We start from the raw sequence: 27,464 nt of genomic DNA, 5'->3' as shown, positions 1-27,464 counted from the left end.
GCTGCCCCCAAAGGGGATGGGCACGGAGGCAAAGCGCTGTGCTAGCCTGAAAGAGCCTGGCACCGTAGAAATGCCAGTTATTATTGCTTATTACTGTAGTGAAAGCAGCGGCCGCGTAACCTTTCTTGAGTCAGACAGTTCGGGAAGGAGAAAAAGTGATGGAGAAATAGAAGGGAAGGGAAGGCGAAAGAAGCCGCCAGAGAGAGAAAGAAATAAACAGCAGGAAAAAGAGAGACTGAAGGAAAGAGAAACGGAGAAAACGGGAAGGATAGAAACAGAAGGGGAAAGAGGGAAGGAAAGAGGCGGAGAGGAGAGGGAAAGAGAGAGACAAAAAAGGAGGAGAAGGAAGGAGAGACAGAAAGGGACAGTGAAGGAGGGAGAGAGAGAGATTGGGAAAGAAGGAAGGAGAGAGCCATGTCCACACTTCTGTTATGCTGTCCCTGTCCTGCTTACTATATAAGAAATTTGGCCCCCTGGTGGTGCTAATGCTTAAAAAAAAATAGCATCCACTTTGATAGAAAACTTCAACATACTCTGGAAGAGGCATTAGACAAGTCAAAGGACCTGGGTTCAAATTCTACTTCTGCTGCTTCCTGTATGAAGGGTAAATTTACATCTATTTACATCTTTGGGCTGTAGTTACTTCCTCTGTAAAATAATGGGGTTGGACTAGAAAGTTTCTGAAGGACCTTTGGACTCTCATCCTAGTTCTTACAGAAATCTTTCCTCAGGGGCATACATATGGTCTGAGAACTGTCACTTCCATGTTGAAGTTAGGAAAACAGTGAATGCAGGTCCAGTGTGTACAGTTGGTGCTCCAAGCTGAGGATCAGTGGTTTAGAGCTAGGAGAAACCTTAAAAGGCTCAGTACAATGCCCTCATTTTACAGATAAGGAAACAGCGTGGAGAGAAGTTCAATAACTTGGATTCTACCATACCACGCACTCAACACAAGTTGCTTTGGTTTGAAGGAGACAAGTTTATGCCAGCCGTTGATCCCCACAGGACCTGCTAAGGGGGAAAGGGTTGTGACTTGCCATCAAATCATGTTTCTGGTTTGGTCCATGAACGTTCTCCAGGATGAGCGTACCTCCCCCTCCCCCCCTTTGGATTTGGAGGGAATGGTCAGGACAGTTGCATTTCTTTTGCCCTTCATGAGCACCTCCCCAGTGAACCTGGAGTATTTTGTTCCCCATCCATTCAGCATAGGCGGTGGAATGTGTTACCGGATGTATTGTTTGCCCAAATTCTGAAATAAGCAACATCCTTTTGGTGAGTCTTCCTGAGGGCTCCTCTCCATCAGCCTCCAGCCGAACAGGTGCATATGCCAGGGCTCCCTTACTTACCCATCTTAGGTGTCGCCATTCACATTCTTCAGAGCAGCTCTTCCAAGAAGTTGATTCTCCTTTGACTTGTGTGAAGAATACACAACAAGAAATCAGAAGATCCTGGTTCAACTTTCACTGCAAACACTTAGGAGCAGTGTGAGTGTGAACCTCAGTTTCCTTACCTGGAACTAAAAGAGAGGAGAAGCATGGATAAGAAGACTAACAACTCTCGAGAAAAGACAAATGTCCCAAAAAGATCTCAAGCTCATACCCAAAAAGGAACTCATCATCTTTGCCCCTAAATCTTACCTGTCCTCCACACTTCTCTGTTTCTAGTGAAACTACCAGTCTGAGCACACAGTCAGGCTCTCATGGCACCAAGGGCATCCTTGCTTCTTTCTTCCTTTCTCCCTCCCATATCCATCTAGTTTCCAAGTCTTATTCATTCTACCTCCCCAGCATCCCTTACACCCATCCCCTTTCCTGTACTCAGGGGGCCATCGACCATGACCTCTTCCTTGGGCTCTGGTAATGGCCTCCTAATTGACCTCCCTGCTTCCAGTTTTCTTCCTCCATACAGCTGCCATGCCACTTCCCTGCTGAAGAGTATACAGTGGTTCCCTAAAGCCTCTATGACAAAATACACACTCCTTTATTAGGCATTTTTAAAGCCCCTCATGCTCTGCCTCCAGGCCACATTCCCAGATATTTCCCAACGCTCTTCTTTGTGTATTCTGTGTTCAAACTAAACTGTCCTCCCTCATACACTCCAGTGCCCATCCCAGTGTTCCATACAAGAAGAGCCAGCACTTATAGAGCTTGTCAAGGTTTTCAAAACAAGGCCAAGAGGATCTCACTTGATGCTCTCTACACCCCTGCAGAGGCTATTATTATCCCCATTTTATAGAAGAGGATTTAGAGGCAGACAGAAATGAAGTGATATATCTGAAGCCAGAGTTGAAGTTGGGTCTTCCTGATTCCAGGCCCAACCCTCTGCCCTGTACCCCCTAGCTTCCTGTCTCACCTCCAGGTCTTTGCACAGGTTTTATCACATGCCTGGAACATGCTGTGGGTTTTTTAATCAATATACAATAACTCAAGTATTATATTTATAAGATTTATTAAAAATAAAAAAACTAGAGAAAAACCTGCCTAATTCAACCATGAGAAAGAAGAGAGAGAGGGAGGAGTCATAGCAAACTTAAATATAATGACATAAACGGAGGTCACAGGAAAAGGGGAAAGGATTCTAGGTAATACAGAAAGGAATTTTGGGTAATGTCGTTTTTAGGGGTTCAAGAATTTCCAACTAGACAATACTCTGCTGCTTTGTTGCTGCTATCTCTTCCGATCACTAGTTTTTCCCTAAGCCGAACTCAAATGCCATCTCCTAAGGAATTCCTTTCCAGATCTCCCTCGTACTCTCTCCTTCTCCACTTATCCTGTAGTTATTTATCTCGTGAATGTTGTATTCCCCCAGTTGGACATGTCCTCCCTGAGGCCAGTGACTCTGTTGTTTTGTTAGCCCATCCCTAGTGCCCAGCCCGGGGCCTACAGATCCAGGGCCTTGGTAGATGTCAACAGTACCACTGTTTTCCCAGACACCCAGGCTCCAAACCTGCTTCTCATCCTGAGCCTTTCTCTTATCCCCCACATCTAGTCAGTTGTTAAATTCTGCCAGTCTCCCTTCATCACGTCTCTCCCATAGAGTCCCTCCTCCCTTCCGACCCAGCCACCACCCTGTGTAGACCCTCCTCCCCTCTCACTCGGGCTAGTCAAACAGCCTGCTGATGGGTCTCCTGCTCCTCCCTGCAGCCCATCCTCCTGGCCAGCGGATCTTCCCAAAATGCAGACCTGGCCACATCGCCTCCCTCTTCACTAAAGCCCATGGCTCTGTATCAAGTTCCTCATTACTTATTACTGCAGTAAAAGCAGCCAGCCCTGTGGCCTTCCCTGGGCCAGAGAGACTGAGAAGGAGAGATAGAGAAAGGGGAGGATAGAGATAGAACAGGGAAGAGGGAAGGAGAAATAGAAGGAAAGACCCCAGTATCAAATCCTCTGTTGGGCTGGAAAACCCTTTCCTACCTTTCTAGGTGTCTTATAACTGATGTTCTTCCCTTGAAATTCTCCATCTCCTGACTCCAGGATTTTTTCTGGCATCTCCACACCTGGAATGATGTCCCTCTTCATCTCTACCCTTCAGCTTCCTTCGAGTCTTGGCTAAAGTTCTATCTTCTTCAAGAAGCCTTCCCCAGGCCTCCTTAATCCTAGTGCTTCCCCTCTGAAACTTCTCCCAATTTATCCTATCTAAGTGGAGCAGCATGGGGCTTTTTGTTGTTGTTTTTTAAACCCTCACCTTCTGTCTTAGAATCAATACTAGAGTATAGATTCCAAGACAGAAGAGCAGTAAGGGCTAGGCAATTGTTAATTTGTTAAATGTAAAATGTTAAAAATTAAAAAGGTTAGGTGACTTGCCTAGGGTCACACAACCAGGAAGCATCTGAGGTCAAATTTGAACCCATATCCTCCCATCTCTAGGCCTGACTATCTACTGAGCCACCCAGCTGCCCCAGTATCCAGAAAGTACCAGCAGATAGTGTTTTGCATGTAGTCTCCCCCCATAAGATTGTAAGCAGGAACTATTTTCCCATCTTTGTACCACACCATGCCTGGCACATACTAGGTGCTTTAAAATGCTAATGGACTTAAAAATAGTTGTTGATTTGAAATGAACTTTGAGAATTTGAAGGGAAGTGAAAGTGGCATGTAGACTTGACCTTCTTGCTCAGACACTAAAACTAGGAAGCAATAAGCAGAAAAGGGAAGTAAATTTCAACTCATTAGGAAAAGGGGAGGGGAACCGTCTCACTATTAGAGCTGGTTTGGGATGGATCGCCTCAGGAAGAAGTCCTGAGTTTCCTATCACTGGAGGTCTTTAGGCAGAGGCTCAGTAACCACTTGGGAAGGATTTTATTGAGAGCATCCATAATTTGGGCTGTGGTTAAAACTAGATGACCCCCAAGGTCACCCCCAGCTCTAAGGGTCAATAATTTCATCTTTTAGAATCCTGCTTGATATGATGAGGGTTGAAGGGCACATCCTTTAGCAGTGGACATCCAAGATAGTCAGAGAGCAGAATTATCATGAGGCACTTGTAATCAGAGACTCAATAAAAGTAACCTGATATTGAAACAAACCTCTGCCTTATCCAGGGCTTCTGGTAAACTTCCTACAGTCCAAGAGCTAATCTGGACTGAGTGAATCGACAGAGAAAGGAACGAAAGTTGATCCAGACAATGACAAAACAGCAATGCAGAACCCAAATCCTAAAGCATCTGTGGGCACACACAACCTCTTTTGTGTATCCAGGGGGAAAAAACCAGCCTGGAGTTTAGTTTTAGATTTAAACTTGACTAGAAAGGATTCTGAGCCTCCCACTGTATGTATGCTATCTTCACTTGTGACTTTGCAAAGATGGTGGGTGCCAGCTGTCTCCTGTCACCTTTAGCTAACCAGCCCTAGAAAACCATACAGACTGATAGACATAAGAAATATTAAAGCAGAGGCTAGATAAGCATGTTCTTAGTCTGGAGTCCATAGTGCTTCAAGGGAACCATGGGTAGATTGTAGAGGTCCGTGAACTTGTATCAGAAAAATACTTTGATAACGGTATTGATTTCTTTTGTAAGCCTATATATTTTATTTTATGCATTTTAAAAACTTCTGAAGAAGGAATAACTAGATTTCACCAGACTGCCAGAGGGGCCCATGATACTAAAAAGGTTAAGAACTTCACCATAAATGGTATGCCTGTAAAGGCAATGAATTAAAATTCAAGACTTATTAGGTGCCTATTATGTGCAGAAGCAAAATCAGAAAAGGGGTAGATGGTCAGACAGGAGAGAATCCATAACAGATGGACAGTCTCAGTGCTCTGTTGGTAATTCAACAAGGCACTTGGGAAGGCCCCTTTTGTCAACTTGCAGAAGGACATGGATACATGTCCCAATTCTCCAAAAAGAGAATGAGTCTGCAAACTACAGAGGAATGCGTTTGACTTTCATTCCTGGTAGAATTTAAGAATATTATAATAAAGAACACTGAAACTCTGTAAGCTGATGAAATCATCAAGGGCATGGAGTGTAGAGACAAGGCTCTGGAGAGCCCTTGGGGTCACCTGCAGCAGTAGAAGGAGTCATGGATAAATAACCCCACAAATGAAACTCAAAAGAAACAGTCATACAAAAACTACTCTCCACCTCCAGAGAAAGAACTGATGAAGTCGGAATGCAGTTTGAAGCATACTATTTTTCCACTTTATTTTCTTCACGGTTGGTTCATTTTATAGGACTCTTCTTCCACAACATGACCAGTATGGAAATATGTTTTGCATGATCCTACATGTATAACCTAGATCAAATTGCTTACCATCTTAGGGAGGGGGGAGAAGGGGAGAGAGGGAGAAAATTTGGAACTCTAGCTTAGAAAACAAATGTTTAAAATTGTTATTGCACGTAATTGGAAAAATATAATTATGTCATGAAAAAAGTAGTCATATCAGCAAAAGAAGAACCAGGAGAGAAGTGTCAGAAAAACTCAGGAAAGGGAGTGTATGGCCAACTAAGTCAGATGCCATAAATAGGTCAAAGTAGGATACGGTCTGAGGAAAAAAAAAACCATTACATTTTGCAATTAAGAAATGGTATCTTGGAGATTGTAATTTCCTTATAAGTAGTGGGTCAGACTTGAGAAGGCAAAGGATTAAGGAGTGGGAGGGAATGGGAAGGTTTGATAGTAGAAATAGATAGAATAGACAACTTTTTGTAGAAGGTTATGAAACTAGAGATGTAAGCTTGATGGCAAGGTCAACTGAAGAATTTTTAAAAATAGGAAAAACCTGAGTATGTTTGTAGATGCTAAGAAATGGAAGATTGAAGATGGGAGAAAGGTGAAGGATGAGAACATCCAGGTGACCAGAGGAGAGAAGGACGTGAAATCAAGAGCGTGTAGAGCCCATGACTTTGGTAAGGAGAAGAGCAGAAATGAATCAAAGGGAGAACAGGGAATAGCAGAGAGATTTTGAGTTGTAGGTCAGAGGAAGAGAGGAAACTCATGGGAACAGCCTCTGTTTTCTTCATAAAGCAGTAGATGAGGTCCTCTGCTGACAGAAGGAAGAGGATGGTAAAGAAAGCGGAAAGAGGACCATCTGAAACAGCTGATGTGAGGAGTGTATCAAAAGGTTAGTCAAGGACAAATAAAAGGATAGCCGTGCACTGTTAAGCACTAATCTAGTCAGAATGTGCGATTCCTTCCAACAGTTCTCAACAGAGGGTGTGAGAAGACGACTTTGATACTTGGCCAGGTATGAGAGGTGATAGGATAAGGGGCAAAGGGTTCCTGGGGAGAGGATAATGTATGGTTAGATTACTTAACTACAGGGTCAAAACTGCCAAGGGAAGAAAATGAAAGCAGAGCGGGGGTGTTGAACTGTAAGAACAGGGAAGGGTAGGAGAGTCAGTAGAGGTTGAAATGAAGATGAAGGCTCGTGAGCGGAGGGAAGCCGTGTGCCCGGAGGAACTTCAGGATTCTGAATATGGTGACAGAACGCTTATGAGTGATGGTGAAATCAACAAATGCATGACGATTTCTGTGTGTGAAAATAGTGCAATGAAGGTTCTTCTCATGCCAGTTGAAGAGGCTGAATGGTGTTTCAGAGCACAGTCTCTGTGTGTATTGAAGTATCCTAGTGAGAGAATAGTCCATCAGTAAACATTTATTAAGCACTACTGTGTGAGGGCAGAAGAGAGAGACTGGGCCAGTTACTTGGACTCCTTTAGAAAGGAGGGAGATTTTGTGGCCCTGCTTTCTCTTCATTCCCACAGCCACTGCCATATTTCAGGCCGTCATCTTTGCCTACACTATTGCAATATTACATGTTTTGAGGTTTTTTATGAGGTCTTTACTTGCCGATTTCTTTATGAGCTAAAAGTTGTTGCTATAATATGAGATAACCTCTTCCCATTTCAGAAGCAGTAATGTATGGTAGTCGCTTTTTAAATGATGCTGGAGATTTCTCAGCATTTCTCCCAAGTTCAGTCAATGTACTCTATTGGTTCAATGCCCAGGAGTATAATAAATCAGGAATAGACTAATTATGATATAGGATAGAAAATCAGTTCTTGGTGAATACAATTTAGTAGTCACGCTCAGAAATTTAAAAATTGGAACAGATAGCTTCCTCAGACTTTCCTTATTCCAACATATCCTAAAATATTGGTTTGACCTTGTCACTTGGTCGCTAAACTCCCATTACCTCAAGGATCAAATATAAACTCTTTTATTTGGCTTTAAAGCTTGTCACAGCCTAGCTCCAACCTTCCTTTTCAGCCTCATTATATATTTCTTCCCTTCATGTACACTACGGTTCAGCCAAAATAGCCTTCTGACCTTGCCTCTTAAAGACCGTTCCATCTTCCATTCCCATGCCTTTATATTGCCTGTCCGCCATGCTTTAAATTTGCTCTCTTCCCAACTGCCTGGTTTGATCCCTGGTTTCTTTAAGGCTTCGTTCAGGCTTGCCCTTCTGTATGAACCCTTTCTTGGGCCCCTCCTCCCCTAGCCCCATTCCCCATCCCTAGCTGCTAGCTCAAAATTGCCTTACGTCCATTTTCTACAGTCTTGTGTAGTTATCAAACACACTCTAGATGGTAACTTTTATCTTTGTGCCTCCAGGTCCTACCACAAGAACATTCAGAGCACTATAGGTTCATAATATGGATTTATTGACTGTTAGACACAAGACTGGGAAATATTTCCCTGGGATTTCGACTGGGGTTTTTACCTTCAGGGTCTTTTGAGGACAGAAAGCACCTGATCATCAGGTTTGCAGATGAACCAACGCTGTAAGAGATTACCAGTACCCTAGTGCAGAGGTGCCAAAATCATGCTTAGCAGAACTCCCCAGGACAGTCCAAACCACTTTAAAATGGCATTGCGGAATGTTTAACAAAATACAATGCAACATAGATAATGTTAATTTGTAGCTTTCTAATTTCATATGCAGTGCTCAGGAGAAACCCCTTCCATTTGAGTTTGACACCACTGCCTTGGAGGACAGAGCGAGTCAGGTTTTAAAAGGTGTCAACAGGCAAGAATATTGGACTGAGTCAATTAAAATGAAACAATACTACAGATAGGTGGTTTAGTGGATAGAGAGTTGGGTGTAGAGATGAGAGGTTCCCAGTTTAAATCTGGCCTCAGACACCTCTAGCTATATGACCCTGGGCAAGTCACTTCACCTCAATTGCCCAGCCCTTACCACTTTTCTGTCTTGGGATTGATACTTAGTTCTAAGTATCTTAGGCAGAAGGTAAGAGTTTTAAAAAAGAAAAAATAAACTTAATAAGGATAAATATAAAGTGTTATCACATTTGGGTACAAAAAGATCAACTTTGGAAATACAATGTTTAGGAGGTATACCTGGACAGTAATTATTCTGAAAATGATCTGGGGATTTTAGTGGGATAAAAAATTCAATATAAGAAAATATTGTGATGTAACAGCTAAAAAAGGCCAATAAGGTCTTAGACTACATCAGGAAAAGTATAGTACTCAAGAGGAGAGATGATAGATGCTCTGCTGGTCAGACTACATCTAGAGCACTCTGTTCATATCTGGGTATCACATTTTGGGAAAGATATTGATAAACTAGAGAATGTCCAAAAAAAGTAAAAGGCCTCAAGGTTATGCCATATAAGGATCAATTGAAGGGACCCTTGAAAATTCTCTTAGCCTCAAGAAGAAAAGACTCAGGGATAACAGTATAAAATACCTTTCATGTGGAAAAGGGAGTAGACTTGTACTGTTTAGTCCCAGAAGGCAGAACTAGGAACAATGGATAGAAGTTATAAAGAAGCAAATTTAGGCCAAAGTCTGAGAAAACCAGTCCTAATAATGAGAGCCATCTAAAAAGGGAACTGGGCTGCTAGAAGTCTCCAAGCAGAGACCACTTGTCAATTGTGTTATAGAGGAGATGACTGGTTACAGACCAGAAGAAATGGCTTTGTAGTGCTCTTCCAACTCATAATTCTGTGATTTTGAAGTGATTCTATTGTCACAAGCAACAGAGCTGAACAGAGTGCTCCAGATGTGATCTGACTAGATCTGTTGAGTATCTAGTACTAGCCTAGTATGTTCCTGCCCTGGGCTCGGGGATAGGGGAAAAAGACTGTGTCTCTCCATATACCACAAGAAGGTGAAGCACTCCCAGAAGCTTGAAAAATGAGCAAACAAAAGAGTCTGTAGGGTTGTCTATAAAATAAATCCCTGAAATCTTTTCAGCCTCTCTAAATGTTTTGATCACCAATGTTGACAGATTGTAAATCGGAGTAGGAGCATTTTAAACATTTGATAGCACCTTATTTATTTATGTGGCATATAAAACTAGAATTGATTTCTTTTTTCCTTTTGATCTCAGCAGGATTTTCTTTCAGGAGCATATCATTCTCTAAGCCCCGAAGTCTGATTGTGTGTCTTTGTGATTATGTGTGCATGTAGTTATTATTCTTTATGAAAGAAGAAGTAAAAAAAAAAACAACTCAGGCATTGAGGAAATCTTATGAATCAAAAATAAACTCCAAAAATTTGACCTCAAGATATTTCTCCTATTAAGTCTTTTTTATTGAATTGCTAACAATTCAATAGAATTGTAAGGGACCAAAGAGCCCATTTAGTCCAACCTGAAGAATCCCCTCTATAGCAATCTGGCCCACCATCATACCTACAGCGAGAAAGAAGCCTACACTTTCTGAGGAATTGAATTAGCAGTTGAGTTGGAAGAGGGCCCTACAAAGGCATCTACTCTAGTTTGTGCCCAGTGATATCCTCTACAATACCCTGGACAAGTGTTCTTTGCTTTAAGACCTCTAGCGAGGGACAACATGGCAGTCCAGTTCACTTTTGGACAGAGACAAAAGACCAACTGTCTGAAAATGCATCATTTCCTATTTTTTTAAACCCTTACCTTCTGTCTTAGAATCAAAACTAAGTAGCAGTTCCATGGCAGAAGAGCAGTAAGGGCTAGGCTTTGGGTTTAAGTGACTTGTCCAGGGGCACAGAGCTAGAAAGTGTCTGACCAGATTTGAACTGGGAACCTCCCATCTCCTGGCCTGGCACTCTATCCATTGAGCCATCCAGCTGCCCCAGAATGAGTCAAGAACGAGCAAGGAAGGAAGGAAGGAAAGAAAGAGTATAGTGAGGATGGGTGTTTTAAAAATTAAAATTAATATACAATAATTTCAAATGTATTTTTATAAGATTTATTAATAATCACTAGAAGTAACAGAATAAAAAAGTAACAAAATAAAACCACGTGTCCATGGCTAATTTACCTGCTCAAACAGCCTGCTCCACCAATGTCCTTACCCAGGAAGGAAAAATAGCTAGCCATGGAAGACCACCCCGTTTATCCTGTCTGTGTCAGCACATAACGACAGGAAGTCAGTGGGCTCCTGGGAAATGTAGTTCAAAGGCACAGGATTTCCAGTTACACAGTGTGATATAGGGAAAGGAGTTATTAACTGATTCCATGTCATATAACTAACTTAAACTCTAGTGGTTGTAAATCAGAGTAGATATTTATCTAGAAAGTCTCTAGATGCCGGGGGAGGGGGGAGTGAAAATGGATTTAGGCTCAGGATGGCACAAGGAAATTACAAGGGTCTACAGTTCAGGGTTACCCCCAGCCTCCCTTGTCCCTTTCTTAGAGTTATCAGCCAGTTCTTAAGAGCTAGTTGCCTATTGCATGAATCAGACCTTGCTGTCTTTCTGGTGCACACAAGTGAGAATCTTGCCCTCAACGAGACCACGAGTAACATTATGATAGTTACACTGGGGAGCCAACTGCAAATGCTTGGTGATCCCTCCCATCCTTACCAAATTGGATCTCCGAAGGCAAGAAGACAGTCAAATCCTCTGCCTCCAGAGTCCAAACACTTGAGTTTGAGATCTGCCTCAGCCACTCTCTGACTCTCTAACATTGGACAAGTCCCTCTCAGCCTTGTTTTTCTCATCTGTAAAATAGGAAGGATGGTATTTATTCTTTCTGGGGTGATCGCGAGAATCAAATCAGACAAACTGACATTAGACGAGTCACACTAAATTCATTTTCCTGGTCTGCAATATAGAAGTGATACTGCCTTCTCTTCCTGGGGTGGTTATACGAATCGAATCAAGCAAACAGATGGGAGAGCATGTTATTAATTATAAAGCACTGTGGCAATGTAAGGCAGTATTATTATCACTATATTAAATTCAAAAGTCAAATTCAGCAAGCTCATAACAAGCAATTAATCACAGATTTCGTGAATCCATTAAAATAAAATCCAAAGGGTCCTCATGAATCTCTCAAACTACTTGGTACTTTTTTTTCTTTGAAAATCAAAAGAAGAAAAATATATGAAAATAGCATTAGCTCCCAGCCCAAAGCTTTTAAAAGTAGGGTAGATGTTAAATGGGCATGCTCTGGTGTTCAGTTGAGGGGAAATACTCATGAATTTATTTGTTCTGGGCCTTGGATCATCATGTATTTGTCATTTAATAGCTGGGTGACTGTGGACAAACAACTTCTCCTCAACTGTAAAATAGGTATAATAGTACATGTAATGTACCTACCTCAGGATTGTTGTGATGACCAAATAAGAGAGAATTTGTACTTTGCAATCCATAGGGAATATATAAATACCTTTTTTTTTACTTTAGTAATGAAAGAGAAGAGGGATGGGTTGCCTGACATGGTTTAGATCTTTACTTGGTACTTTTCCTCTCATCTTCTGTCACTCCCCTAGTCAGTAAATCACAATAGCTCCCCTTTTCCTCTGGGATCAAATAAATGTAAAATGCTTTCACATTTAAAGTATGCATAGCCTAGCCTCTTCCTATAATAGGTAGATAGGTAAATGGATGGGATGGATGGGTAGATAGATGAAAAGATAGATGGATGAGTGGGTAGATAAATGAATAGATAGAGACAGACAGATAAATGGATGGATGGATTGATATAACCTCTACACATACATGACTGTTTATATGATGTCTCCACTACACCAAACTCCTTTCCTTGAGAGCAGAGACCATGTTTTTCCCTTTCTTTGTATCCTCAACAATTAATACAGTGCCTAGAACATTGTAGGTGCTTAATTGTTTTTCTACCCCTTTTTTTCTTTCCTTTCTTATTCTTGGTTTGAAGAACACTAATGCCGAGATTCAATATGTGAGTCCAGAAATAGGGAGTAGGGGAAATAATAGTAATTGCAAAGGAGGGGTATAACAGGGCAAAGGACAACTTTATTTTGCCCCAAACTTGCCTGGTTTCTTTTTCTTCTCTATTACAGATCTGTGATTTCATTGATATAGAAAACTGATCTAGAAATTCCTTCTACCAAAGCTAATCAACACCTTTTGCCTAAAATAACTTGCCCAAGGTTACATGGACCAGTATGTGTCAAAGGCAGGACTGAAGCCCACGTCTTCCTTCCTCTTTGGCTTGGAGAGAATCTCCATATCACTACCCTAATCTGCCTCTCTTATGTTAAATAAATATAGGGGGGAAATAGATGTGGCTCTCCCCTATTGCCCCATAATCAAATATAATCCTGTTGGGTTTTTAAAGTCCTTTATAACTTGGCTCCTTTCTAATCTTCTTTCACCTTATTTCCCCAACACACTCCAGTAACACTGGCCTCATTGCTATTCTTTACCCAAGACACTCCATCTCTCATTTGCAGGAATTTTCACTGGCTCTGTCCCATGACTCATATACTCTCCCTCCTCATCTCTGCCTGTTGACTTTCACAGTCTCTTTGGCTTCCCAGACAAAGTCCCACCTTTTTTTTTCTTCTTTCTCCTTCTTCCTCTTCCTCTACTTATTCTTCTCCCCTTCCTTTCTATCTTAGTATCAATTCTAAGACAGAAGATCAGTAAAGGCTAGGCATTTGGGGGTTAAAGTGACTTGTCCAGGGTTACACAGATAAGAAATATTAGGTACATCTTTGAACCCTGGTCCTTCCCACTCCAGACCTAGCATGCCCCAAAATCCCTCCTACCAGAAGCCTTTTCTGATCCTCCTTTATAGTAGTGTCTTCCCTCTGTTAATTACCTCTAGGTAATCTTCTCAATATCTCCTTTGCACATTGTCTCCCCCTCCCCATTAGATTGTAAGGTCATTGAGGACAGGGACTGACCTTTGCCTCTTTTTGTATATATGATGCTTAACACAATGCCTGGCACATAATAAACTCTTAATAAACATTGACTGATTGATTGTTCCTCACATAAAGCACTCCATCTCCTAATTCTAGGAATTTTCCCTGACTGAGTCCCATGCTCCAATTTCTTTCCCTGCCCATCTCTGCCTCCTCGCTTCCCTGAAGTCTCAGACAAAATCCACAAGAAGCCTTGTCCATTCCTCCTTAATACTGGCACTTTCCCCCCCAAGGCTGCTTTCAGTTTATCTTCTTTATAATTTGCATGTACATAGTTGTTTTCATATGATCTCCCCCATTCCACTGAACTCCTTCAGAACCTGGATTGTTATTTACCTCTTTCTATATTCTGTGTCTAGACCAGGGCCTAGAACGTTATAGCTGCCTAATAAATGCTCATTGACTTGAACGAAGGGATAGTTGTGGCTGCACCCCTAGGAAGCCAGAAAGTGGGAGAAGCCATTCAAGTAACAAAGTGCGGAGGGCTTCCCTAGGAAAGAGCTCATGGGGAAAAGATCTGGGCCTTTTGGCACATTCACTGCAAGTTAGCAGTCTGGCTCAACAGCCTCAGAATCTGCATCAAGAAGCATCTTGTCAGTAGCCGTAGCTGCTTTTACTCCTCTGATTGGAGGCCGGAAGGAGAGGACAAAACGTCCTTCCATAGTCTCCCTTTGTGGAGGGCTCAGGATCCCAGGAGCTCTGCCTGGTGGTGACGTCTCCATCATCTGTATTCTTCTGAGCTGAGTTCATCTTTGGGATTCCCTCCTCTAAGCCCAAACCCTTTTCAGCTCCTTTTGTGTGTTATGTTCCTCCATTAGAGTGTAAGCTCCTTGAAGGCAAGATCTGTCTGTCTTATTATTTATCTCCCCACTGCTTAGCCCACTTCATAGATGTTTATTGTTATCACAAGCACAGCATCTAGAAGGTCCCGCTGGCTTTTGACCTGCTCAGGCAAAATCTGGAATTTGTGTTCAGTTCTGAGGATCACATTTTGAGAAGGACTGGATAACTAGAGAGCATCCAGGAAGGGCAGCCAGGTCGGTACATAAACTTGAAAGCAAAAGAATAATGTAATATACTGGGGAGGAGAAGAGAAGATATGAGGAAACGTAAGACGTTCTTTGTGGTCCTAGAAAGGACAATTAGGAGCAATAAATAAGCTCTGTGGAGACAGATTTAGCTTGATGTAAAGAAAAACTTCCTAGTAATTAGTGCTGTCCACCGTACGCACCTGAGAGGTCTTTGGACTCCCCTTCACCAGAGGTTTTCAAAAGGGGGCTGCTGGACCATTAGAGGGACATGTTAAACATGAGATTCCCATTCAGGTACAGGTTGGACTAAGTTGGACCTTCCAACTCTGAGATTTTGTGGTCATTTAATTCTAGTAAAAACCTGCCATCGCTTATACCATACTGGCACAGGAGCAGAGGTTTTTGAGCTGGAAGAGACTCATGGCTATGTAGTCCAGCTCCCTTTTTTATGGATGAGGAAGCGGAGTCCCAAAGAGGGTAATGACCTTGCCTAGATGCTCGGTGGTAGAGGCAAGACTTGGGGGCCAGGGTGAGAGGAGGGCTCACGAGAGCCAATTGTTAATTTTTCAGTGTGAACATTTACAACTCAGAAATTGGCCGATGCTGCAAAACTTCGGAGTGGGGCGTGCATTTTCATAGGCTTACCAGCACACCCTTAGCATCCTTCCCCCACCATATTTCTTCCATAGCACAATGAGGTATTCGAGGTCTGGCCAGACCTACCTCAATGAATCGACAGGATTCCTTTGATTGGCAGTGTTGGAGTATATGGTGAAGATGATGATCCTGGTGCCTTTTACCCCTGAAGTTTTGACTAGGGTTACAGCAGCTAAAACCAAAGGGAAGGGGGAGAAAGAGACACGTGTAGGGCTGGATCTACTGTTCCCAAAGTATGAATTGGAGGAGGTGGTGGAATTGTTATTTATATTTATATAAATTTTATACATGGATGTACACAGGGTCACATAGCTAGTAAGTGTGTCTGAGGTCACATTTGAACTCGGCTCTTCCTGGTTCCAGGCCCAGCACTCTTCCAGTCAGGTTGTTCCACTACAAACAGAAGGAATTGAACTGCTAGGCTCTGCAGGCTCCCTTTCTTTCCAGGTCTTTGACACTATGAGGACAGAGCTAGGGAGCTGAGAACAGGAGCCAGAACCACTGGTTTCTACCCCTTTTCTGGATGCCACCCCTTCCCCTGCTGTGTCTATTCCTGTGGCCTCTCAAGGTAGAGAGGAGACCCACCAGGCTCTACCCCTCCTGATGCCTCCAGGCCAAGTCAGTTTCCAGGACTGTCAGGAAGACCCAAGAAGCTAAAAGCCTCCTTGTGGTGGCTTTGCTATCTTGACAAGCTACGTCCTTTGGAAGCCCCCAGACAGCACTGTTATTTGCCCTGACAGTTCTAGGGGAAAGCCATTCGATTCGAAGTGGCACCCCCTCCAAAGCCAGGAGGTAAGAGGCTTTGAAATCTGGCACGTGTGCCCCTCTGGGGGGCTGAGAGCTGACAGGCCGCTCCAGGGCACAGGGAGGAAGCTGTGGGAGCTCCAGTGGGGCGCTCCGTTCTGACCGTCCAGGCCCTAATGGGTTAATGGGGAGACCTGAGGGCACCCAGAGCTCCAGGGTGACCGCTCCCTGTCTCGGGAGTTAAAGGCTTCATGGGAGAGTTCCGATGAGGGACGTGTCCCTCAGCCGGACAGCTAAGCCACGCATCGTGTGCCTGGAGAGCGAGGCTCTTGGACTCTTTGGCCTACTTCTCCTGGCCCCTAAGGCTACAGGCCGCTTTGGGGAGGGGGCCAGAAGGCCTGTGTCCGCGGCGAGGAAGAAGCCTCGTCCTCCGACTACAACAGACAGAGGGACACTGAAGGAAGGCGATGGGCATGTAGTTGGCCTTATTGCCCCTCAGCCTTGTGTAAACTTAGTTTGTAGTGTGAGGAGGAGGGAGTGGATTAAACTGGGAGGACAAGTGCCCCAAATAATAACGAGCAGCTCCTGGAACATGCATTGTTAAATAACTCGGCCGTCTGCTGGCCAAAATAGCTTCTGCAGAGCAAGACTGCCTCAGCGTAAGACTTGCGGAGGCCCTCCTCTGTGTGCCTGCTTGGGGATTTCATTGATGGAATCCCAGACCCTCCGCATTGGGACGGACATTGTACATTGCTTAGTCCAACCCATTCCTGAACTGGAATCCCTCTACAAAAAGGGTTTTCCGCCATTTTCTCACAGATCCCCTTGGCAGCCTGGTGAAGACCCCCTCAGAATAACGTTTTTAAATGTGTAAGATAAAATGCACACGGGATTACAGAAGAAACCAGTTATACTGAACTGCAGTCATCAGAATATCGTTTTTGTTTTTTAAAGTTCCAGGGCCCCAGGTTAAGAATACATGCTGAAGGGGACAGCTGGGTAGGTAACTCAGTGGATGGAGAGCCAGGCCTAGAGACAGAAGGTCCTAGGTTCTATCTGGCCTCAGATACTTCTTAGCTGTGTGACCCTGGGCAAGTCACTCAACCCCCATTGCCTAGCCCTTACTATTCTTCTGCATTGAAACCAATACACAATATTGATTCTAAGATGGAAGGTAAGAGTTTAAAAAAAAAAATACATCCTCAAGGCATCTGGGTTGCTCAGTGGATAGAGCCAGGGCTGGTCCTGGGTTCAAATGTGACCTCAGACACTTCCTAACTATGTGCCTTGGACAAGTCACTTAACCCCCATTGCCTAGCCCTTACCGCTCTTCTGCCTTGGAACCAATATCTTGGTATTGATTCCAGGACAAAAAGCATAGAGTTTTTTGGTTTTAGTTTTTTAAAGAATACATGCTCTGTAATATACTCAGCTATTGATCATCCACTCTCTGCTTGAAAGCTGAACCCACTACCTCTTTTTAAAATTTTATTTATTTATTTATTTAAAATGTTTTTTCCATAATTAAGTGATTTATGTTCTCTCCCTCCCCTCTTCTCTTCCACCTCCCGGAGCTGACAAACAATTCCACTGACAGCCAGCCCCTAATTTTGTTGGGAAGTTTTTCCTCATATTATACCTCTTCACAGACCCCAACCATTGCCCCTGCTTCAGCCTTCTGGGGCTAAACAGAATAAAGGCTCATTCTTCTATTTGACAACCCTTTTGACACTTGAAGACAGCTATGATGTCTTCCCTTCCCACCCACTCACTCCCTCAGGAAAAAATCTTTTTTACTTCTCCAGGATAAATATCCATATTTAGATCCACTGGTTATGATATGACACTCAAGTCCCCTCTTGGATATTTTCTGCTCTTCTAATGGCTTTTCTAGGTGGCTCAGTGGATTGAACCTTAGTCTCGGAATCAGAAAAACTCCTCTTCCTCCATTCAAATCCAGCCTCAGATACGTAGTAGCTTGTGGCCCTGGCCAAGTCACTTAACCCTTCTCCCCTCCATTATCTCATATGTAAAATGAGCTAGAGAAGAAAATGGCCAACCACTCCAGTATCTTTGCCAAGAAAACCCCAAAGGAGGTCACAAAGAACCAGATACAACTTATTTAAAATGACTCAACAATAGATTTTCTAAAATATTGACATCTAGAGTTGAAACTGATACTTCCGGAGTGTTCTGACCATGGCAGAGGGCAGTGGGGCAATTGTCTACTCTGTCCTAAACACTAATTAATACTTGATGAGTTGAGTCTTTTCTTAGCCATTATGGCACCACCCCTCCTCTCACGTACCCATATAGTTGGGTTTTTGGACTCAAAAGCACATCTTCCTAGAACCTTCATCAATTCGGCTTCTTTTCTTGAGCCTTAACTCTACTCTGCTTCTTCTTTCACCTAAACAAAAGAAAAGAGCATATTGCATTGTGAAAGTTGATCCCCTCAACAAACAACTTAGGGAAACACCATGCCCATCTCCACTCTGAGGGAAAAGCAAGTGGTCCCAGGATGTACTTCTGGGGAGCAGCATTCCAAAGTCATAGAATCCTAATTGGGAGGGGGACCCCTGAAGTCATTTAGTACCTGAAGCACGATTCCCACTACCATTTCCCAAAACATTCTTCTTTAGTCTCTGCTTGGATATTTCTAATGCTGGTGAACTTACTGCCCTATGAGACAACATGAGGAAGAATCATTAAGAAATTCTTTCAAATATTGACCCAAACCCTGCCTCTCTACAACTTCACTTTTTGATCCTCAATTGGAGATATGCTTCCAAGATATTAAATGTCATAGATTCTAGAGCTGGAAGGAACCTCTGTGGTTCATCTACCCCAAACCCTTTATTTTACAGCTGAGGAAACAAAGGCCCAGGACAAAGGACCTGCCTAAGTCTCCCAGGTAGTAAATTTCAGGAGGATTTGAACCAAGATCTCATTCTGGTTCGTTCCCCTGTGTCACAATCCTGTATAAATTCTTGTCACAATTTTGTACTGTCCACTCATCTACCCAGAATGAAAGAACTGCTTCCATTGAAATTTAAAATGTCATTCTCAAGGAGCCACCCAGGACAGATCTGATGTGACTAGTGAAAACATCTCAGTGGAGTGGAAGGCATCTCCCACGAAAGGATAATGCCTGAAAGCTAAACTCTCAGAACACCCAAAAGGGGAGGGGAAGAACCACATATCTATTTCAGACACATACGTTTTGGGGTTTTTTTTTCTGCAAACCCATCCAATTTCCCAATTATCTTTCCTGCGTATGTCCTATGATCCATGAGAGGCAATGGTCCAGTCACTGGAATGAGACTAATTTCATCTTCTACCAAAAGAGCGGATGAGAAATAATTAGGTGTTTAAGTGAAGTATTTTTATCTGGTAGTACACAGTTTCCTGTTAACTAATTTAGAGACACCATCAGGTCTAGCCCAGAGTCCAAGGAGTGATTCAGTGAACACAAGTTTAATGTGACTTGTTCCACTCAAGACAGAAATAAGTTGTTAGCTCATTATTTTTCATCCATCGATCTGTCTATCCCTGAACCGAAAGAGGGGTTTGCCTCAAAGGCCCTGAAGCTATATACTTTCTTATCTCTTTATATCTAACCCCTAGGATCAACCTATCAGGAAGCTTTTTAAAGCAATTACTATGTTAGGTTATGTGTTGGGTGGCACAGTGGATAGAGTGCTAGTCCTGGAATCAGGAATACTCCTCTTCCTGGGTTCAAATGTGGTCTCAGAAGCTTACTAGCTGTGTGACATTGGACAAGATACTTAACCCTGTTTGCCTCAGTTTCCTCATCTGTAAAATGAGCTGAAGAAGAAAATGGCAAACCACTCCAGGACCTTTGCCAAGAAAACCCCAAAGGGGGTCAAGAAGAATCAGACATAACTGAAATGACTGAACAGTGTGCTTGGTGCTAGAGGCTCAAAGACAAAAGTTAAAACTATGTTGCCTCACCGAAATTATTGTCTGGCCACACCTTACAATGTCCTTCTCAGGTTCTGTGAATCCATCAAAATCAATAAAGTAATAGCTGATAGCTAGAATTAGTATACAGTAGAACCTTGTTTTACACAAACTCAAAACATTCAAATTTGGGTATATGTAACGGGGCAACTAAGAAAAAAATTAAGGCAGAAAAATAGATAAAATAAAATTTTAATTATCCACTAAATCCTCACCATTTCCCCAAGTGTCTCAGCAGTTTGCCTGCAGTCATACTTAGTCTTACTCTGAGATGCCATTTCCTTCTCTGGGTATCTGAAGCTGGATTTGAACTTAGGAAGACGAGTCTTCCTGACTCTATGCCAAGCATTCTATGTGCCACCTGGTGACCCAATCCAACCCCTACCCAAAAGGGATTTCACTGTAGCATACCCGACAATCAGTTATGTGCTATAAAGACATATACTGAAAGTTAAATCTCCTCCCAAAGCAATCCCTTCCATTTTAGGATAACTCTAATCATGAAAATCTAATTGCCATGAGATTCACTCTTGCCTTTTTGCACCCATCACTTGTTCCTGGTTCTGCCCTCTTAAACCAAATGGAATCATGGGGCCCTCAAAAGTGGAGGAACCATTTACCTGATGCTTCCTCTCCTTCCTCCACATTCCCAAAATCATTCCTCCAAAGACAAGTTTTCAACACTTTCATCCTTTTCATTCTTTCTATCTTCTCTCGTGCCACAGAATGAATATTGTGTTCCCTGTTCTTGCTTTGGGCCCATTTTCTCCTTCCTTCCCACAGAACTTATTTTTAAAATTCTTTTTTAGAACCCTCATCCCCAAAACTCTTTTGTGGTTACCTAGTTATTTGGAGTAGCAATTGGGATGGGTTATAGGAGTAATTCAGATAAATACTTACTCATTTTTTTTATTTAAGTTCACTGTAAAGAGACTGACCCTACTTTTGTTCTTACCCCACAGATATAATGTGGTCTGATGTGTTTAGTGGATGAAGCTGATGAGAGCCATTTTTTGAGCTGAAATCCATCTGAAAACATAAATATCAGACTTGAACGTTAGAAGGAAGCCAAAGCCATTTCACAAGTAAAGTCCTTCCGGATCATTCCTCGCATTTTATTGACCCCCCCCCCATTACAATAAAATAAGACATTGCACACCAGATACAATGGCAAGCAAGAGAAAGTCAACAACTCCGTGCATGGTCCGGACATCTCAAGTGATGGAACAGGAAGTGCCCGAAGATGCTGACAGAGGCAAAGATAAAGAAGTTGGAGCCCTCCAGGCTGACGCGAGTAAAGATGGTTGGTCCACTGAGCCTGAGAGCTCTTCCAAAGAAAGTGAATTAATGGAGGTGAAGTCAGCAGTGGAGAATCAATCCAAAAAACTCCAGGGGGGTTATGAATGTAAATACTGCCCATACTCCACACAAAACCTGAACGAGTTCACAGAGCACGTGGACATGCAGCATCCTAACGTGATCCTCAACCCCCTCTATGTGTGTGCTGAATGCAACTTCACCACCAAAAAGTACGATTCCTTGTCTGACCACAACGCCAAGTTCCATCCTGGGGAGACAAACTTCAAGCTGAAATTGATTAAACGCAATAACCAGACGGTTTTAGAACAGTCCATCGAAGGATCCAACCATGGCGTGACTGTCAGTGGCGGCGGCCTGGGGAGCGGCGACGGTGACCCCGGGATCTCAGTGAGTAAGACGCCGATCATGAAACTGGGGAAACCCAAAGCTGATGCCAAGAAGGCCCCCAGGAAACCAGAAGAAAGTGGTTCTGATAACCACATGGAAGGGAACACCACTGCCCGGGTGGTGACAGAGGCCGCCGAGGCTTTCGCCAGGCTTAATGGCATTGAGCTGCTCCAAGACTCCCTAGGGCACGTGATGCCTTCTGTACAGCTGCCACCAAATATTAATCTTGTCCCCAAGGTCCCCGTCCCATTGAATAGTACCAAATATAACTGTGCCCTGGACACCAATGCCACCATGATTAACTCCTTCAACAAGTTCCCTTACCCAACCCAAGCAGAATTGTCATGGCTGACAGCTGCCTCCAAACACCCCGAGGAGCACATCCGAATCTGGTTTGCTACCCAGCGCTTGAAGCATGGTATAAGCTGGTCTCCAGAAGAGGTAGAAGAGGCGAGGAAGAAGATGTTTAATGGGACGATCCAGTCAGTCCCCCAGACTATCACTGTGCTGCCTGCTCAGTTGGCCTCCACTAAGATGTCCCAGCCCATCATCCAGACTGCTTTACCTTGCCAGATCCTTGGCCAGACCAGTCTTGTTTTGACGCAGGTGACTAACGGATCAACAGTGTCGTGCTCCCCCATCACGCTTGCTGTCGCGGGGATGACCAATCACGGCCAGAAGAGACCTTTACCAAATCTCCAAGCAGCTCCAGAGCCCAAACGGGCCCACATGGCCCAGGTTCCTGAGCCCCCACCAAAGGTAACCCCCAGCATACTGCCCACGACAAATGATCGGAAAAAGACAAAAGAGCAAATAGCGGAACTGAAAGCAAGCTTCCTCCAGAGTCAGTTTCCTGATGATGCAGAAGTCTACCGACTCATCGAGGTCACTGGCCTCTCCAGGAGTGAGATCAAGAAATGGTTCAGTGATCACAGATATAGGAGCCAAAGGGGCATCGTCCATATCACCAGCGAGTCCCTCGCCAAAGACCAGCTGGCCATTGCGGCTGCCCGGCATGGACGTTCCTACCATGCATACCCGGACTTTGCGCCACAAAAATTCAAAGAAAAAACACAGGGTCAGCTTAAAGTGCTGGAAGATAGCTTCATGAAAAGTTCTTTCCCCACCCAAGGAGAACTGGATCGGCTCCGGTCTGAAACCAAGCTGAGCAGGAGAGAAATTGATACCTGGTTTTCAGAGAGGAGAAAGCTCAGGGACAGCATGGAGCAAGCTGTCTTAGACTCCATGGGATCCAGCAAAAAGAACAAAGAAGTGGTGGTCCCCAATGGCACGTTATCTCGACTGGACCAGCTTTCTAGCGTCCAGCTAGCCAGTTCTCTCTCTAGCCCCTCTCCAGCTATGATGAAGAACCAGGAACAAATTCATCTTCTGAAGAGTACCTTTGCAAGAACCCAGTGGCCCACCCCACAGGAATATGACCAGTTAGCAGCAAAAACGGGTCTGATCAGAACTGAAATCGTGCGTTGGTTCAAAGAGAACAGATGTTCATTAAAGACTGGAACCTTAAAGTGGATTGATCAGTACCAACAGCAGCATGCTATGGATGGCCACAGTAATGAGTCCGTCCTGAGAAAAGGAACCCCACACCTCACTGAAAGTCCAAAGAATGGGGGTGAGCTGGTTCAGCAATATTTCAAGGACCACAAAAAGCTGAGTGAAGAGGATTTGGACAAACTGGTGACCACGGCAAAAGTGGGTTGCGAAAAGGCCAAAGACTCCTTGCCAGGCAAGACAACAGAGGCCACTTCGGACAAATCTGAAGGTAACAGCCGGGATGGTCATGGCAGTGATGAGAATGAGGAGGCTGATGTTGTGGACTGGGTAGAGGTGACGGTTGGGGAGGACGATGGCATCTCAGACTGTACAGATAGCTGGAGCCAAGCAGCGCCAGAGGGTCGAGCGGAGTCGGCCAATTTTGATTCTGATTCTGAAGGTGTAACTGAAGACACTGGCCACGTTTAGACAGGTAATTCAGCCTTGGAAGTAGTCACTTGTCTAAATTACTCCTAGGCAGAGTCAGGCGGAGAAAAGAGGGAAATTGCTTTCATTCTTTTTGAAGTCATTGAGATATTCCCGTTAGAAAAGATGGATGAGGGAGATGATGGGGGGGGGGGGTCCAATTTTTAAATAATGGTTATATATTCACATATGTAAGTGTGTATATAGACATGGGTGTACATGTTTATATACACATATAACTAGGTAAATGAACATTCAGATCAACATATAGAGATAGACAGATCTCTCGTGCAGGGCTTCAAGTGGATAAAGTGCTGGGCCTCAAGTCAGGAAGAATCCTCTTCCAGAGTTAAAATGTGGCCTCGGACACTTACTAGCTATGTGTCCCAGGGCAGGTCACTTAACCCTGTTTGCCTGGGTTTCCTCATCTGAACCATGAGCTGGAGAAGAAGGTAGCCAGCCTTCAGTATCTTTCCCAGGAAAACCCCACATGGGACTGCAAGTCAGGCATGACTGAAATGACTAAAAAACAACAGCCACAATAGAGATATAGACAGACAGTATATTTTTATCAGACCTGTGATTTAAATATACCTGATTATTAATGATATGTCTTAAGGACTATTATGGTTATGTTTGTTATATTTCTATTGTATTTCTACATAATAGATAAATATTTATATGATATGTAGTCTATAAATATAGTTCTTTACTATAGAAATAGTCATGAAATATAGGACTAAGAATATTTAAATCACAGGTCTGATAAAGTATATTATATATATAGCATATGCATACTTATCCACATTCACTTACACCCATACATGGGAATGTCCCAAAAGCATTAGTGCTGCTTTAAGTTTATATTTAATATAATTGTATAAATGTTTGTGTAAGCATATACTTTTTTTAACCAAACCTGAGATATAAATAGAAAGATATAGTTATATAGATATATACATTTATTAAATGTATGTGTATATATATATATACTTTCTACTGGACCTATGATTTAAATATGGTTAACATTCTAGTTATTTAAAGTTATTATTTAAAGTATTAATTTTATATATAATATAAACATATAACATACTATTTCATATATAATGTATTAGTAAAAGTATATATATACATGTAGGGTGTATATTTCATGAGGATAGGACTTCTTAAGAAATAGTTTATCAATGTAAATTGATAAGAGTAAGTTACTTCTCAGGGTCCCCCAGCTGGTATGTGTGAGAGACTGGACTTAAACCTGTCTCCTTGGCTCGGAAGGTGTCTGTCTATCGGTATCCCTGTCTTTCTCTCTCCTCTCTTCTCCTGTCTCTGTCTCTGTCTCCAACATCTATCTCCCCTTCTCATGCCTCTCTCTCTCCCTCCCTCCCCCTTTATTCCTTCATTCTCCTCTTTTCCTCCCTTCTATTTGTCTTTTCTCAGCTCTCCCTGCCATGTTCCCTTCACACACACACACACACACACACACACACACACACACACACACACACACACGGACTGCTCAATTCTATGCCCTTATTTACAAAGTAAGATAATAACTAGCTGTGGCCGCTGTTTGCCTATAAAACCAGTCTTCTGCTCAATCCAAAGTCCCATTTGCTTCCTTTGCTCTTTCCTTTTCTAGTGGCAATCGTTAGAATCTATCCAGTATTGTGTGCCATCCGCTGTCAAGCAAAGAACCAACGAGCGTGCTGTTGTCTTTAAGAGTGGTACCTAGGGTAGCTAGATGGGATTTCGTTATTTCCCTCAATCCACAGTGTTTTTAAACAGCTTTTAAAATCCCTGGTTTATACTACAGCGCGGCATGGTTAAGTAGCCATGTTCTGCGTGGAGGTGGCCACCCATAAGCCCTGCAGATCTAGACAAGATGGCTGTAATTTAGACCCAGGGAGCTACAAAAGGGGAGGTGAGGGGGTGGCCGTAGTTCCTAATGTCCATACCCTCCACATAATGGGCTTTCCCATGGAATCAGATCCAGGCTGATGCTTCTCAACAGGTCTGTGCAGATGGGGTCCCTCCTGTACCATGGCCAGCGTGGTGGTGAGGGTAGAGGATACAGAGTGGGCAGAGGATATTTAGGCACAGCTATAAATCCACCCTTTTCTTTGCAAGGCCAGCCCAGGACTAGAAAGGGGAGAAGCCCTGTGCCTGTGACTTTTCCGTTTCCATAGGTGTCCCCAAACCTCCTTAAAAGGGAGCTTCATGCGTTTAATGGCATATGAAGATCCCTGTGTCACTTTGTAAGTCCTAAATGAAGAACCAGAGACACTCACGTCCCCTTAATGAATAAACTTGGGCAGGACTGAGAATGAGAGAGACCGGAAGCCAGCCGTCCACCCACCCACCCTCCCTTGGCTAGAGCAGCTTAATTAGCAACCAGCTGGCCAGTTTGAATGGCTCTGTTCTCCCTCCTCACTGTCCACCTTCTGGTGTAGGTGCTCACGGGCATTCAGTGAAGGAGCAGTAATGGAACCTACAGGCAGACACCCAGAGGAGAGGTGATGGGTGAGAGCCCGAATCAGCTCTCAGACTTGCCGGAGTTCTTTGAGAATTATTTTTTTCCTTTCTGAGGCAGTTAAGTCTCATCAGCAGATGCTACTGAGTGTTGGTGACAAATCTCTCTGAGAAAGAGACAGTGTTAGCCCAACCCACAGATCTCTTGAGCAGGGGGAAACGTTTCATCAAAATGAAGTAGTGTTTTAAAAAATCATTAGCCACAAGCCTTTCCTCCAACCTCACAGCCTCTTACTTCTATTCTTTCCAATCCTTAAGACATATATGGGAGTTTTGTGGAGTTAGTTAAATAGCTACAGTTTTAATTTATAGCCTTAAGTTTTGGGAAGTGATCAATAGAGAAATAGATCTATCTCATAAGTACTCTTTTTAAAAAATTTCAGTTTTATAGAGAAACAATTTTTGACAATTGTTTCCTGACAATTTAGAGTTCAGATTTTCTCCCTTCCCATCTCCCCAAACTGGAGTGAATAATCTGATAAAAACTATACCTGTACTTTCATGTAATATATATTCAATATGATGTTGCATATTTGCTCGTGTCATGATCGAAGACACATATCCCATATGCAGTAGAAATCTCATGAAGGAAATATAGTAGAAAGATGGCGTGCCTTGATCTGTACCCAGATGCACACCGTTCCTTCTTTGGCTGTGGATTGCATTTTCATCATGACACTCTTGTGATTATCTTGGAACCTACTTTCACTGATCATGATGTAGTCCTTCACAATTGATTGTTGTCTAATATTTGTTGCTGTCTACACTGTTCTCCTGGTTCTGCTCACTGAATTTTGCATCAGTTCACAGAAGTCTTTCCAGGTTTTTCCAAACTCATCCTGTTCATCATTCCTTATGGCACAATAGTATTCCATTACAACCATATACCACAACTTGATTCATTCATTCCCCAAGTGCTGGACACTCCCTCTGTTTCCAGTTCTTTGCCATTACAGAAAGAGCTGCTAAAAATATTTTGGTACATTATTATTAGGTCCTTTCCCCTTATCTCTTATCTCTTTAGGATCCAGACCCAGTAGAGGCATTGCTGGATCAAAGAGTATAGATAGTTTTGTGAAATTGTTTTGTTTTCCATGATAAGTAAATTTTTTTAAACCCTTACTTCCATCTTGGAGTCAATACTGTGTATTGGCTCCAAGGCAGAAGAGTGTTAAGGGCCAGGCCATAGGGGTTAAGTGACTTGTCCAGGGTCACACAGCTGGGAAGCATCTGAGGCCAGATTT

The 27,464-nt window shown here is 43.1% G+C and overlaps 1 protein-coding gene across 7 annotated transcripts in view; it reads left to right on the top strand.

The window, feature by feature from the left end:
* Nucleotides 1–27,464, top strand: part of ZHX2 (zinc fingers and homeoboxes 2) — a 211,492-nt gene that overhangs the window by 171,050 nt on the left and 12,978 nt on the right. For 6 of the 7 annotated variants that reach the window (XM_056823146.1, XM_056823144.1, XM_056823145.1 and 3 more), the window contains one exon: nucleotides 20,967–23,698. In XM_056823146.1, the coding sequence (XP_056679124.1) occupies nucleotides 21,172–23,694 (2,523 nt within the window). In that variant the 5' untranslated portion in view covers nucleotides 20,967–21,171 and the 3' untranslated portion in view covers nucleotides 23,695–23,698. The remainder of the gene's footprint in view (nucleotides 1–20,966; nucleotides 23,699–27,464) is intronic. The other variant, XM_056823149.1, reaches the window with a different exon arrangement.

This window comes from Monodelphis domestica, chromosome 3, assembly GCF_027887165.1.
Source record: "Monodelphis domestica isolate mMonDom1 chromosome 3, mMonDom1.pri, whole genome shotgun sequence".
Classification (NCBI taxonomy): domain Eukaryota; kingdom Metazoa; phylum Chordata; class Mammalia; order Didelphimorphia; family Didelphidae; genus Monodelphis; species Monodelphis domestica.
Note: the sequence above shows the minus strand (reverse complement) of the source record. Positions and strands in the feature narration are given on the sequence as shown.